This window comes from Oncorhynchus masou, chromosome 18, assembly GCF_036934945.1.
Source record: "Oncorhynchus masou masou isolate Uvic2021 chromosome 18, UVic_Omas_1.1, whole genome shotgun sequence".
Classification (NCBI taxonomy): domain Eukaryota; kingdom Metazoa; phylum Chordata; class Actinopteri; order Salmoniformes; family Salmonidae; genus Oncorhynchus; species Oncorhynchus masou.
This window is the reverse complement of record NC_088229.1, coordinates 754,673-768,765: the sequence shown is the minus strand read 5'-3', so window position 1 is coordinate 768,765 and position 14,093 is coordinate 754,673. Positions and strand designations below refer to the sequence as shown.

Below are 14,093 nucleotides of genomic sequence, written 5' to 3'. Positions count from 1 at the left end.
TAATTTTAACTGATATGTGCCTAATTCTGCTCTGCATTATTTGGTGTTGGTACCATTTTGTTAATTATTGGTTGATGAGCAGACCCCACAACCAAGGTCAAAGGACCCTATAACTGATTCAGGTATTTTTAGCCAGATCCTAATTGGTATGTCGAATTGTATGTTCCTTTTCATGGCAAAGGCCCTTCTTGCCTTGTCTCTCAGATCGTTCACAGCTTTGTGGAAGTTACCTGTGGCGCTGATGTTTATGCCGAGGTATGCCTCGTTTTTTGTGTGCCCTAGGGCAACGGTGTCGATGGAATTTGTATTTGTGGTCCTGGTAACTGAACCTTTTTTGGAACACCATTTTGTCTTACTAAGATTTCCTGTCAGGTCTGGCAGAATCTGTGCAGAAGATCTAAGTGCTGCTGTAGGCCCTCCTTGGTTGGGGGCTTCTCTCTCTCTCAAGTATATTTAAAGGGCTTTATTGGCATGGGAAACATATGTATACATTTCCAAAGCGAGTGAAATAGAGAATACACTAAAGTAAAATGCACAGTAAACATCTAGTTGTTGTGTAGTTTGCAGTTGCCTAGTTGTGTAGTTGTCTAGTTGTCTGTTTGTTGTTTAGTTGTTGTTATTTGTCTAGTTGTGTAGTTGGTGTCTATTTGTGTAGATGTTGTGTAGTTGTTTAGTTGTGTTGATCGTGAGTTGTATCTGAGCAGGAGTCCGGGTTGAAGGTCAATCACCCAGCATCCTTTGATGTGAGCCTGAACGGAGCGAAGGGACAGATTGACGCTAAAGTCCACAGCCCCTCCGGAGCCCTGGAGGGCTGCTGTGTTACTGAGCTAGACCAAGGTAACTACTACCACACAATACTACAATATATTACACAATACTATACTACACTGTGTTACTGAGCTAGTCAAGGTAACTACACAATACTACAATATACTACACAATACTATACTTTACTATACTACACGGTGTTACTGAGCTAGTCAAGGTAACTACACAATACTACAATATACTACACAATACTATACTACACTGTGTTACTGAGCTAGTCAAGGTAACTACACAATACTACAATATACTACACAATACTATACTTTACTATACTACACGGTGTTACTGAGCTAGTCAAGGTAACTACACAATACTACAATATACTACACAATACTATACTACACTGTGTTACTGAGCTAGTCAAGGTAACTACACAATACTACAATATACTACACAATACTATACTTTACTATACTACATGGTGTTACTGAGCTAGTCAAGGTAACTACACTACACTACAATATACTACACAATACTATACTTTACTATACTACACGGTGTTACTGAGCTAGTCAAGGTAACTACACAATACTACAATATACTACACAATACTATACTACACGGTGTTACTGAGCTAGTCAAGGTAACTACACAATACTACAATATACTACACAATACTATACTTTACTATACTACACGGTGTTACTGAGCTAGTCAAGGTAACTACACTACACTACAATATACTACACAATACTATACTTTACTATACTACATGGTGTTACTGAGCTAGATCAGGGTAACTACTACTACACAATACTACACAATACTATACTTTACTATACTACGCTGTGTTACTGAGCTAGTCAAAGTAACTACACTACACTACAATATACTACACAATACTATACTTTACTATACTACATGGTGTTACTGAGCTAGTCAAGGTAACTACACAATACTACAATATACTACACAATACTATACTTTACTATACTACACGGTGTTACTGAGCTAGTCAAGGTAACTACACAATACTACAATATACTACACAATACTATACTTTACTATACTACACTGTGTTACTGAGCTAGTCAAGGTAACTACACAATACTACAATATACTACACAATACTATACTTTACTATACTACACGGTGTTACTGAGCTAGGCAAGGTAACTACACTACACTACAATATACTACACAATACTATACTTTACTATACTACACTGTGTTACTGAGCTAGTCAAGGTAACTACACAATACTACAATATCCTACACAATACTATACTTTACTATACTACGCTGTGTTACTGAGCTAGTCAAGGCAACTACACAATACTACAATATACTACACAATACTATACTTTACTATACTACACGGTGTTACTGAGCTAGTAAAGGTAACTACACAATATTACAATATACTACACAATACTATACTTTACTATACTACACGGTGTTACTGAGCTATTCAAGGTAACTACACTGCACTACAATATACTACACAATACTATACTTTACTATACTACACGGTGTTACTGAGCTAGCCAAGGTAACTACACAATACTACACAATACTATACTTTACTATACTACACTGTGTTACTGAGCTAGATCAGGGTAACTACTACTACACAATACTACAATATACTACACAATACTATACTTAACTATACTACACGGTGTTACTGAGCTATTCAAGGTAACTACACTGCACTACAATATACTACACAATACTATACTTTACTATACTACACGGTGTTACTGAGCTAGCCAAGGTAACTACACAATACTACAATATACTACACAATACTATACTACACGGTGTTACTGAGCTAGTCAAGGTATCTACACAATACTACACAATACTATACTTTACTATACTACACTGTGTTACTGAGCTAGATCAGGGTAACTACTACTACACAATACTACAATATACTACACAATACTATACTTAACTATACTACACGGTGTTACTGAGCTAGTCAAGGTAACTACACTACACTACAATATACTACACAATACTATACTTTACTATACTACACGGTGTTACTGAGCTAGTCAAGGTAACTACACCACACTACAATATACTACACAATACTATACTTTACTATACTACACGGTGTTACTGAGCTAGGCAAGGTAACTACACTACACTACAATATACTACACAATACTATACTTTACTATACTACACTGTGTTACTGAGCTAGTCAAGGTAACTACACAATACTACAATATACTACACAATACTATACTTTACTATACTACACTGTGTTACTGAGCTAGTCAAGGTAACTACACTACACTACAATATACTACACAATACTATACTTTACTATACTACGCTGTGTTACTGAGCTAGTCAAGGCAACTACACAATACTACAATATACTACACAATACTATACTTTACTATACTACACGGTGTTACTGAGCTAGTAAAGGTAACTACACAATATTACAATATACTACACAATACTATACTTTACTATACTACACGGTGTTACTGAGCTATTCAAGGTAACTGCACTGCACTACAATATACTACACAATACTATACTTTACCATACTACACGGTGTTACTGAGCTAGCCAAGGTAACTACACAATACTTCAATATACTACACAATACTATACTACACGGTGTTACTGAGCTAGTCAAGGTAACTACACAATACTACACAATACTATACTTTACTATACTACACTGTGTTACTGAGCTAGATCAGGGTAACTACTACTACACAATACTACAATATACTACACAATACTATACTTAACTATACTACACGGTGTTACTGAGCTAGTCAAGGTAACTACACTACACTACAATATACTACACAATACTATACTTTACTATACTACACAGTGTTACTGAGCTAGTCAAGGTAACTACACTACACTACAATATACTACACAATACTATACTTTACTATACTACACGGTGTTACTGAGCTAGTCAAGGTAACTACACAATACTACAATGTACTACACAATACTATACTTTACTATACTACACGGTGTTACTGAGCTAGTCAATGTAACTACACTACACTACAATATACTACACAATACTATACTTTACTATACTACACTGTGTTACTGAGCTAGTCAAGGTAACTACACAATACTATAATATACTACACAATACTATACTTTACTATACTACACTGTGTTACTGAGCTAGTCAAGGTAACTACACAATATTACAATATACTACACAATACTATACTTTACTATACTACACTGTGTTACTGAGCTATTCAAGGTAACTACACAATACTACAATATACTACACAATACTATACTTTACTATACTACACTGTGTTACTGAGCTAGTCAAGGTAACTACACAATACTGCAATATACTACACAATACTATACTTTACTATACTACACGGTGTTACTGAGCTAGTCAAGGTAACTACACAATATTACAATATACTACACAATACTATACTTTACTATACTACACGGTGTTACTGAGCTAGTCAAGGTAACTACATTTACATTTACATTTAAGTCATTTAGCAGACGCTCTTATCCAGACACTACACTACAATATACTACACAATACTATACTTTACTATACTACACGGTGTTACTGAGCTAGTCAAGGTAACTACACAATACTACAATATACTACACAATACTATACTTTACTATACTACACTGTGTTACTGAGCTAGTCAAGGTAACTACACAATACTATAATATACTACACAATACTATACTTTACTATACTACACTGTGTTACTGAGCTAGTCAAGGTAACTACACTACACTACAATATACTACACAATACTATACTTTACTATACTACACGGTGTTACTGAGCTAGTCAAGGTAACTACACAATACTACAATATACTACACAATACTATACTTTACTATACTACACTGTGTTACTGAGCTAGTCAAGGTAACTACACTACACTACAATATACTACACAATACTATACTTTACTATACTACACGGTGTTACTGGGCTAGTCAAGGTAACTACACAATACTACAATATACTACACAATACTATACTTTACTATACTACACTGTGTTACTGAGCTAGATCAGGGTAACTACTACTACACAATACTACAATATACTACACAATACTATACTTTACGATACTACACGGTGTTACTGAGCTAGTCAAGGTAACTACACTACACTACAATATACTACACAATACTATACTTTACTATACTACACGGTGTTACTGAGCTAGTCAAGGTAACTACACTACACTACAATATACTACACAATACTATACTTTACTATACTACGCGGTGCTACTGAGCTAGTCAAGGTAACTACACAATACTACAATATACTACACAATACTATACTTTACTATACTACACTGTGTTACTGAGCTAGATCAGGGTAACTACTACTACACAATACTACAATATACTACACAATACTATACTTTATTATACTACACGGTGTTACTGAGCTAGTCAAGGTAACTACACTACACTACAATATACAACACAATACTATACTACACGGTGTTACTGAGCTAGTCAAGGTAACTACACAATACTACAATATACTACACAATACTATACTTTACTATACTACACGGTGTTACTGAGCTAGTCAAGGTAACTACACTACAATATACTACACAATACTATACTACACTGTGTTACTGAGCTAGTCAAGGTAACTACACAATACTACAGTATACTACACAATACTATACTTTACTATACTACACTGTGTTACTGAGCTAGTCAAGGTAACTACACAATACTATAATATACTACACAATACTATACTTTACTATACTACACTGTGTTACTGAGCTAGTCAAGGTAACTACACAATACTACACAATACTATACTTTACTATACTACACTGTGTTACTGAGCTAGATCAGGGTAACTACTACTACACAATACTACAATATACTACACAGTACTATACTTTACTATACTACACGGTGTTACTGAGCTAGTCAAGGTAACTACACTACACTACAATATACTACACAATACTATACTTTACTATACTACACGGTGTTACTGAGCTAGTCAAGGTAACTACACTACACTACAATATACTACACAATACTATACTTTACTATACTACACGGTGTTACTGAGCTAGTCAATGTAACTACACTACAATATACTACACAATACTATACTTTACTATACTACACTGTGTTACTGAGCTAGTCAAGGTAACTACACAATACTACAATATACTACACAATACTTTACTTTACTATACTACACTGTGTTACTGAGCTAGTCAAGGTAACTACACAATACTGCAATATACTACACAATACTATACTTTACTATACTACACGGTGTTACTGAGCTAGTCAAGGTAACTACACAATATTACAATATACTACACAATACTATACTTTACTATACTACACGGTGTTACTGAGCTAGTCAAGGTAACTACACTACACTACAATATACTACACAATACTATACTTTACTATACTACACTGTGTTACTGAGCTAGTCAAGGTAACTACACAATACTACAATATACTACAATATACTACACAATACTATACTACACGGTGTTACTGAGCTAGTCAAGGTAACTACACTACAATATACTACACAATACTATACTTTACTATACTACACTGTGTTACTGAGCTAGTCAAGGTAACTACACAATACTACAATATACTACACAATACTATACTTTACAATACTACACTGTGTTACTGAGCTAGACCAAGGTAACTACATTGCACTACAATATACTACACAATACTACGTTGATCCAGATAGGAACAGCAAATACACACTACACTCTAATAAACTACTACACAGTTGGTCTGTTAGAGAGATAGAGCACAGCCACCATGGACACCAGACTTTAAACATACCCAGAGTTTAAACATACTTTGACAACAGATGTATAATTTATTTCCCTCCCATCCCACTCTCCTCTCCTCCAGATAAATATGCTGTGATGTTCATTCCCAGAGAGAACGGTCTGTATCGGATCGATGTGAAGTTCAACGGCAGCCACATCCCTGGCAGCCCTTTCCAAATCAGAGTTGGGGAGACGGGACAGGCTGGAGACCCAGGCAGAGTGACCGCATACGGAGCTGGATTAGAGGGAGGAACCACTGGTAACTAACACCTTACTGTTGGATTAGAGGGAGGAACCACTGGTAACTAACACCTTACTGTTGTAGAAATCCTAAAGAAAGCAGCTATTAGCTACATCGGTGATAGTGTGAAAAGATATGTACAGTGCATTCGGAAACTATTCAGACCCCTTGACTTTTTCCACATTTTGTTAAGTTACAGCCTTATTCTAAAAATGTACTATATAAATCAACAATCTACACACAATACCCCATATTGACAAATTGAAAACTGGTTTATAGACATTTCTGGGGGTTTTTAAACAAAAAACTGAAATACCTTATTCACAAGCATTCAGACCCTTTGCTATGAGACTCAAAATTGAGCTCTGGTGCATCCTGTTTCCATTGATCATCCTTGAGATGTTTCTACAACTTGATTGTAGTCCACCTGTGGTAAATTCAATTGTTTGGACATGATTTGGAAAGGCACCTGTCTATATAAGGTCTCACAGTTGACAGTGCATGGCAGAGCAAAAAACAAGCCATGAGGTCGAAGTAATTGTCTGTAGAGCTCAGAGACAGGATTGTGTCGAGGCACAGAAGTGGGGAAGGGTACCAAAACATGTCTGCAGCATTGAAGGTCCCCAAGAACACAGTGACCTCATAATTATTATTTAAAAATTTAGTGTTATATTTTATTATTCTTTTTTTTTACCTCTTTTTCTCCCCAATTCCGTGGTATCCAATTGGTAGTTACAGTCTTGTCCAATCAGTGCAACTCCCGTATGGACTCGGAAGAGGTGAAGGTTGAGAGCCATGCGTCCTCCAAAACACAACCAAGCCACCCTGCTTCTTGACACAACGCCTCTTAACCCAGAAGCCGCACCAATGTGTCGGAGAAAACACCATACACCTGGAGACTGTGTCAGCGTGCGCCGGTCCGCCACAGGAGCCGCTAGTGCACGATGTTACAAGAACATCCGTGCCGGCCGAACCCTCCCCTAACCTGGACGACACTGGGTCTCCTGGTCGCTGCCGGCTGCAACAGAGCCTGGACTCGAACCAGGATCTCTAGTGGCACAGCGAGCACTATGATGCAGTGTCTTAAACCACTGAACCACTCGGGAGGCCACTCCGTCATTCTTAAATGGAAGAAGTTTGGAACCACCAAGAGCTGACGGCCCGGCCAAACTGAGCAATCGGGGGAGAAGGGCCTTGATTGGGGAGGTGACCTGGTGGTCACTCTGACAGAGATTTGGAGTACCTATGTGGAGATGGGAGAACGTTCCAGAAGGACAACCATCTCTGCAGCACTCCACCAATCAGGCCTTTATGGTAGAGTGGCCAGATGGAAACCACTCCTCATTAAAAGGCACATGACAGCCCATTTGGAGTTTGCCAAAAGGCACCTAAAGACTCAGATCATGAGAAACAAGATTATTTGGTCTGATGAAACCAAGATTGAACTCTTTGGCCTGAATGCCAAGTGTCACGTCTGGAGGAAACATGGCACGATCCCTACGTTGAAGTATGGTGGTGGCAACATCAAGCTGTAGGGATGTTTTTCCAGCTGCAGTGACTGGGAGACAAGTCAGGATTGAGGGAAAGATGAATGTAGCAAAGTACAAAGTACAGAGAGATACTTGATGAAAACCTGTTCAAGAGCGCTCAGGACCTCCGACTGGGGCGAAGGTTCACCTTCTAACAGGGCAATGACCCTAAGCACACAGCCAAGATGCAGTGTGGCTTCGGGACAAGTCTCTGAATGTCCTTGAGTGGCTCAGCCAGAGCCCGGATTTGAACCTCAAATCAATTCGAATTTTATCTGTCACATGCGCGAGTACAACAGGCGCCGAGTACAACAGCCTTTCACCTTACAGTGAAAGGCTGAGTACAACAGGTGTAGACCTCACAGTGAAATGCAGACTGACCAGCCCTTAACCAACAGGTGTAGACCTCACAGTGTAATGCTGACTGACCAGCTCTTAACCAACAGGTGTACACCTCACAGTGTAATGCTGACTGATCAGCCCTTAACCAACAGGTGTAGACCTCACAGTGAAATGCTGACTGACCAGCCCTTATCTAACAGGTGTAGACCTCACAGTGAAATGCTGACTGACCAGCCCTTAACCAACAGGTGTAGACCTCACAGTGAAATGCTGACTGACCAGCTCTTAACCAACAGGTGTAGACCTCACAGTGAAATGCTGACTGACCAGCCCTTAACCAACAGGTGTAAGACCTCACAGTGAAATGCCGACTGACCAGCCTTTAACTAACAATGTTTTAAGAAGTTTAAGGGAAAAAAGTGTTTAGTAAGAAATTGCTAGGTAAAAAAATAGAAATAAATAATTTAACAGCAGCAGTAAAATAGCAATAGCGAGGCAATATACAGGGTCAGAAGCATGAAACATTAGCGAATGGACTTGAAAATGAGTACGATCCAAAATGGCATGTGGTTCGACAAGAACATTTTGACAAGGCAGAGATGAGTGGCCGGGCACTAGACGTGTGGGGACAGCAGTGCGCGTGTAAATTCTATCAATCTGCAAATATCATTACACTTTGTGGTGTTTTGTGTGGCAGATGTCTTTCCATTCACTGTTATGAAGGCTGGAAATATGTTGCGAGTGGATGAACGTGGCCAAGTAAAGGAGTGGTTGTTCGACACACAGCAGGAGGGCCCGTACCAGGAAGAGATTCATTCTATTTCCGCCCCTGACTATATGTGCTGGTTGAATCCACTGACTGAAAGTTTCGCTGAATAACTGTGTCTGCTACATGACCAAAATAGAATGTAAAACAGAATGTATGTATGTAAATAGAATAGAATGTAAAACAGAATGTATGTATGTAAATAGAATAGAATGTAAAACAGAATGTATGTGTGTAAATAGAATAGAATGTAAAACAGAATGTATGTGTGTAAATAGAATAGAATGTAAAACAGAATGTATGTGTGTAAATAGAATAGAATGTAAAACAGAATGTATGTGTGTAAATAGAATAGAATGTAAAACAGAATGTATGTGTGTAAATAGAATAGAATATAAAACAGAATGTATGTGTGTAAATAGAATAGAATGTAAAACAGAATGTATGTGTGTAAATAGAATAGAATGTAAAACAGAATGTATGTATGTAAATAGAATAGAATGTAAAACAGAATGTATGTGTGTAAATAGAATAGAATGTAAAACAGAATGTATGTGTGTAAATAGAATAGAATGTAAAACAGAATGTATGTGTGTAAATAGAATAGAATGTAAAACAGAATGTATGTATGTAAATAGAATAGAATGTAAAACAGAATGTATGTGTGTAAATAGAATAGAATATAAAACAGAATGTATGTGTGTAAATAGAATAGAATGTAAAACAGAATGTATGTGTGTAAATAGAATATAATGTAAAACAGAATGTATGTGTGTAAATAGAATAGAATGTAAAACAGAATGTATGTATGTAAATAGAATAGAATGTAAAACAGAATGTATGTATGTAAATAGAATAGAATGTAAAACAGAATGTATGTATGTAAATAGAATAGAATGTAAAACAGAATGTATATATGTAAATAGAATAGAATGTAAAACAGAATGTATGTATGAAAATAGAATAGAATGTAAAACAGAATGTATGTATGTAAATAGAATAGAATGTAAAACAGAATGTATGTATGTAAATAGAATAGAATGTAAAACAGAATGTATGTGTGTAAATAGAATAGAATGTAAAACAGAATGTATGTGTGTAAATAGAATAGAATGTAAAACAGAATGTATGTGTGTAAATAGAATAGAATGTAAAACAGAATGTATGTGTGTAAATAGAATAGAATGTAAAACAGAATGTATGTGTGTAAATAGAATAGAATGTAAGACAGAATGTATGTATGTAAATAGAATAGAATGTAAAACAGAATGTATGTATGTAAATAGAATAGAATGTAAAACAGAATGTATGTGTGTAAATAGAATAGAATGTAAAACAGAATGTATGTGTGTAAATAGAATAGAATGTAAAACATATCTCTGTCCTCTCTGTAGGTTCAGCCTGTGAGTTCATGGCCAACACCAGTAAGGCGGGCCCTGGGGCCCTGGCAGTGACCATCGACGGCCCCTCCAAGGGGAAGGTGGACTGTGTTGAGTGTCCGGAGGGTTACAAGGTGACCTACACCCCCATGGCTCCAGGAAACTACTTCATCTCCATCAGATACGGAGGACCTTACCACATCGTAGGATCCCCCTTCAAGGCCAAGATCACTGGTGAGGGACCCGGACAGTGGACAGAAACGCACATATACCCCCCCCACTTCTCTAACCCTTCTCTCTCTCTAACCTCTGTCTCTCTAACCTCTCTCTCTCTAACCTCTCTCTAACCCCCCTCTCTCTCTCTCTCTCTCTCTCTCTAACCCCACTCCCCTCTCTCTCTCTCTTTCTCTCTCTAACCCCACCCCCTCTCTCTCCCTCTTTCTCTCTCTAACCCCCATCTCTCTCTCTAACCTCTCTCTAACCCCACCCCCCTCTCTCCCTCTTTCTCTCTCTAACCTCTCTCTCTCTAACCCCCATCTCTCTCTCTAACCTCTCTCTCTCCCACTCTCTCCCTGTTTGTCTCTCTTCCAGGCTCCAAGCGGATCAGTAGCCATAGCAACCATGAGACGTCCAGCGTCATGGTCGATGCCATGACTCACCATGTCAGCTACTCCCACCAGGGAGCTCCCAGCCAATCGGACGCCAGCTGTGTGACAGCCAAGGGGCTCGGCCTATCAAAGGGTTTCATCGACCAGAAGAACAACTTCAGCGTTGACTGCAGCAAAGCAGGTGTGTGTTTAGTCTCTGTGTGTGAGTATTCTATCCTGTTTTAAAGACAGGTTAATAAATGGAGTGTTGCAAGGTTCAATCACAGGGAAGACCAGAGAAATCTGGTGGGATGTCAGCTGGCAACCGTAGAGCTTCGACAATTAATATCTCAGGACGTTGTGTCCAGCTAACTCTATCCAATGCTATTGTGTCCTACTATCTCTAACTCTACCCACTACTATTGTGTTCTACTATCTCTAACTCTACCAAGGTGTCCTACTATCTCTAACTCTGCCCACTGCCATTGTGTCCTACTATCTCTAACTCTGCCCACTGCCATTGTGTCCTACTATCTCTAACTCTGCCCACTGCCATTGTGTCCTACTATCTCTAACTCTACCAAGGTGTCCTACTATCTCTAACCCTACCCACTGCCATTGTGTCCTACTATCTCTAACTCTGCCCACTGCCATTGTGTCCTACTATCTCTAACCCTTCCTACTGCCATTGTGTCCTACCATCTCTAACCCTTCCTACTGCCATTGTGTCCTACTATCTCTAACTCTGCCATTGTGTCCTACTATCTCTAACCCTTCCTACTGCCATTGTGTCTTTGGACGGGCCCAGGGTTAGGGTGTATTAACACTGTCCTCCCTCCAGGTCGTAACATGCTGTTGGTGGGTGTGGACGGGCCCAGGGTTCCCTGTGAGGAGGTACTGGTGAAGCATCTTGGGAACCGTGTCTATAACATCAGCTACCAGCTCAAGGAGAAGGGAGAGTACATCCTGGTAGTGAAGTGGGGAGAACAACACATCCCTGGGAGCCCCTACCACATCATTGTCTAGACCAATCAGATTCTACCACATCACTGTCTAGACCAATCAGATTCTACCACATCACTGTCTAGACCAATCAGATTCTACCACATCACTGTCTAGACCAATCAGATTCTACCACATCACTGTTTAGACCAATCAGATTCTACCACATCACTGTTTAGACCAATCAGATTCTACCACATCACTGTTTAGACCAATCAGATTCTACCACATCACTGTTTAGACTAATCAGATTCTACCACATCACTGTTTAGACTAATCAGATTCTACCACATCACTGTTTAGACCAATCAGATTCTACCACATCACTATTTAGACCAATCAGATTCTACCACATCACTGTTTAGACCAATCAGATTCTACCACATCAATGTCTTCATCAGGGTTCCCCGGTAATTTTATTTCAAAGTTTTCTGAACAATATATAAATAAATGTTATTTAAATGTTTTATTGTTGGACATAAAAGACTAAACACAATTTTAAAAAAGAAACACTCACAGGTCATTTTTGGCATGCGTGTTGTTGACTCCTGGTCTAGACCAATCAGATTGGTGAAATCAGAATCCTCAAAACTAGCTCTTTGTCGAGACCAATCAGAGGGTCCCAAGTCACTGTCTAACCAATCAGCGATTACAACCTTCCAAACTCATACAACATAACCCAAACCAACCAATAATGCATAAACACTGAATATCCCTCTCTTCATCCGTCGGTCCTCCCTCCCATCCTTCTTCTGTCCTCTCTCCCCATCATCCCTCTATCCTCCCTCCCCATCATCCCTCTATCCTCCCTCCCCATCATCCCCCTATCCTCCCCCCCATCATCCTCCTGTCCTCCCTCCCCATCATCCCTCTATCCTCCCTCCCTCCCCATCATCCCCCTGTCCTCCCTCCCCATCATCCCTCTATCCTCCCTCCCCATCATCCCCCTGTCCTCCCTCCCCATCATCCCTCTATCCTCCCTCCCCATCATCCCCCTGTCCTCCCTCCCCATCATCCCTCTATCCTCCCTCCCCATCATCCCCCTATCCTCCCTCCCCATCATCCCTCTATCCTCCCTCCCTCCCCATCATTCCTCTCTTCATCCCTCTGTCCTCCCTCCCCATCATCCCACTGTCCTCCCTCCCCATCATCCCCCTATCCTCCCTCCCCATCATCCCCTTGTCCTCCCTCCCCATCATCCCCCTGTCCTCCCTCCCCATCATCCTCCTGTCCTCCCTCCCCATCATCCCCCTATCCTCCCTCCCCATCATCCCTCTATCCTCCCTCCCTCCCCATCATTCCTCTCTTCATCCCTCTGTCCTCCCTCCCCATCATTCCTCTCTTCCTCCCTCTGTCCTCCCTCCCCATCATTCCTCTCTTCATCCCTCTGTCCTCCCTCCCCATCATCCCCCTGTCCTCCCTCCCCATCATCCCTCTATCCTCCCTCCCCATCATCCCTCTGTCCCCCTCATCCCTCTGTCCTCCCTCCCCATCATTCCTCTCTTCCTCCCTCTGTCCTCCCTCCCCATCATTCCTCTCTTCATCCCTCTGTCCTCCCTCCCCATCATCCCCCTGTCCTCCCTCCCCATCATCCCTCTGTCCCCCTCATCCCT

The 14,093-nt window shown here is 39.8% G+C and overlaps 1 protein-coding gene across 1 annotated transcript in view; it reads left to right on the top strand.

Moving 5' to 3' along the window:
• The window catches only part of flna (filamin A, alpha (actin binding protein 280)), a 216,810-nt gene extending 203,550 nt beyond the window's left edge, over positions 1 to 13,260 (top strand). The window contains exons 44-48 of the mRNA XM_064921966.1: positions 705 to 837; positions 6,717 to 6,893; positions 10,907 to 11,125; positions 11,483 to 11,680; positions 12,320 to 13,260. Coding sequence (XP_064778038.1) covers positions 705 to 837; positions 6,717 to 6,893; positions 10,907 to 11,125; positions 11,483 to 11,680; positions 12,320 to 12,504 — 912 coding nt within the window. The 3' untranslated portion in view covers positions 12,505 to 13,260. The remainder of the gene's footprint in view (positions 1 to 704; positions 838 to 6,716; positions 6,894 to 10,906; positions 11,126 to 11,482; positions 11,681 to 12,319) is intronic.
• Positions 13,261 to 14,093: the final 833 nt, after the last annotated feature.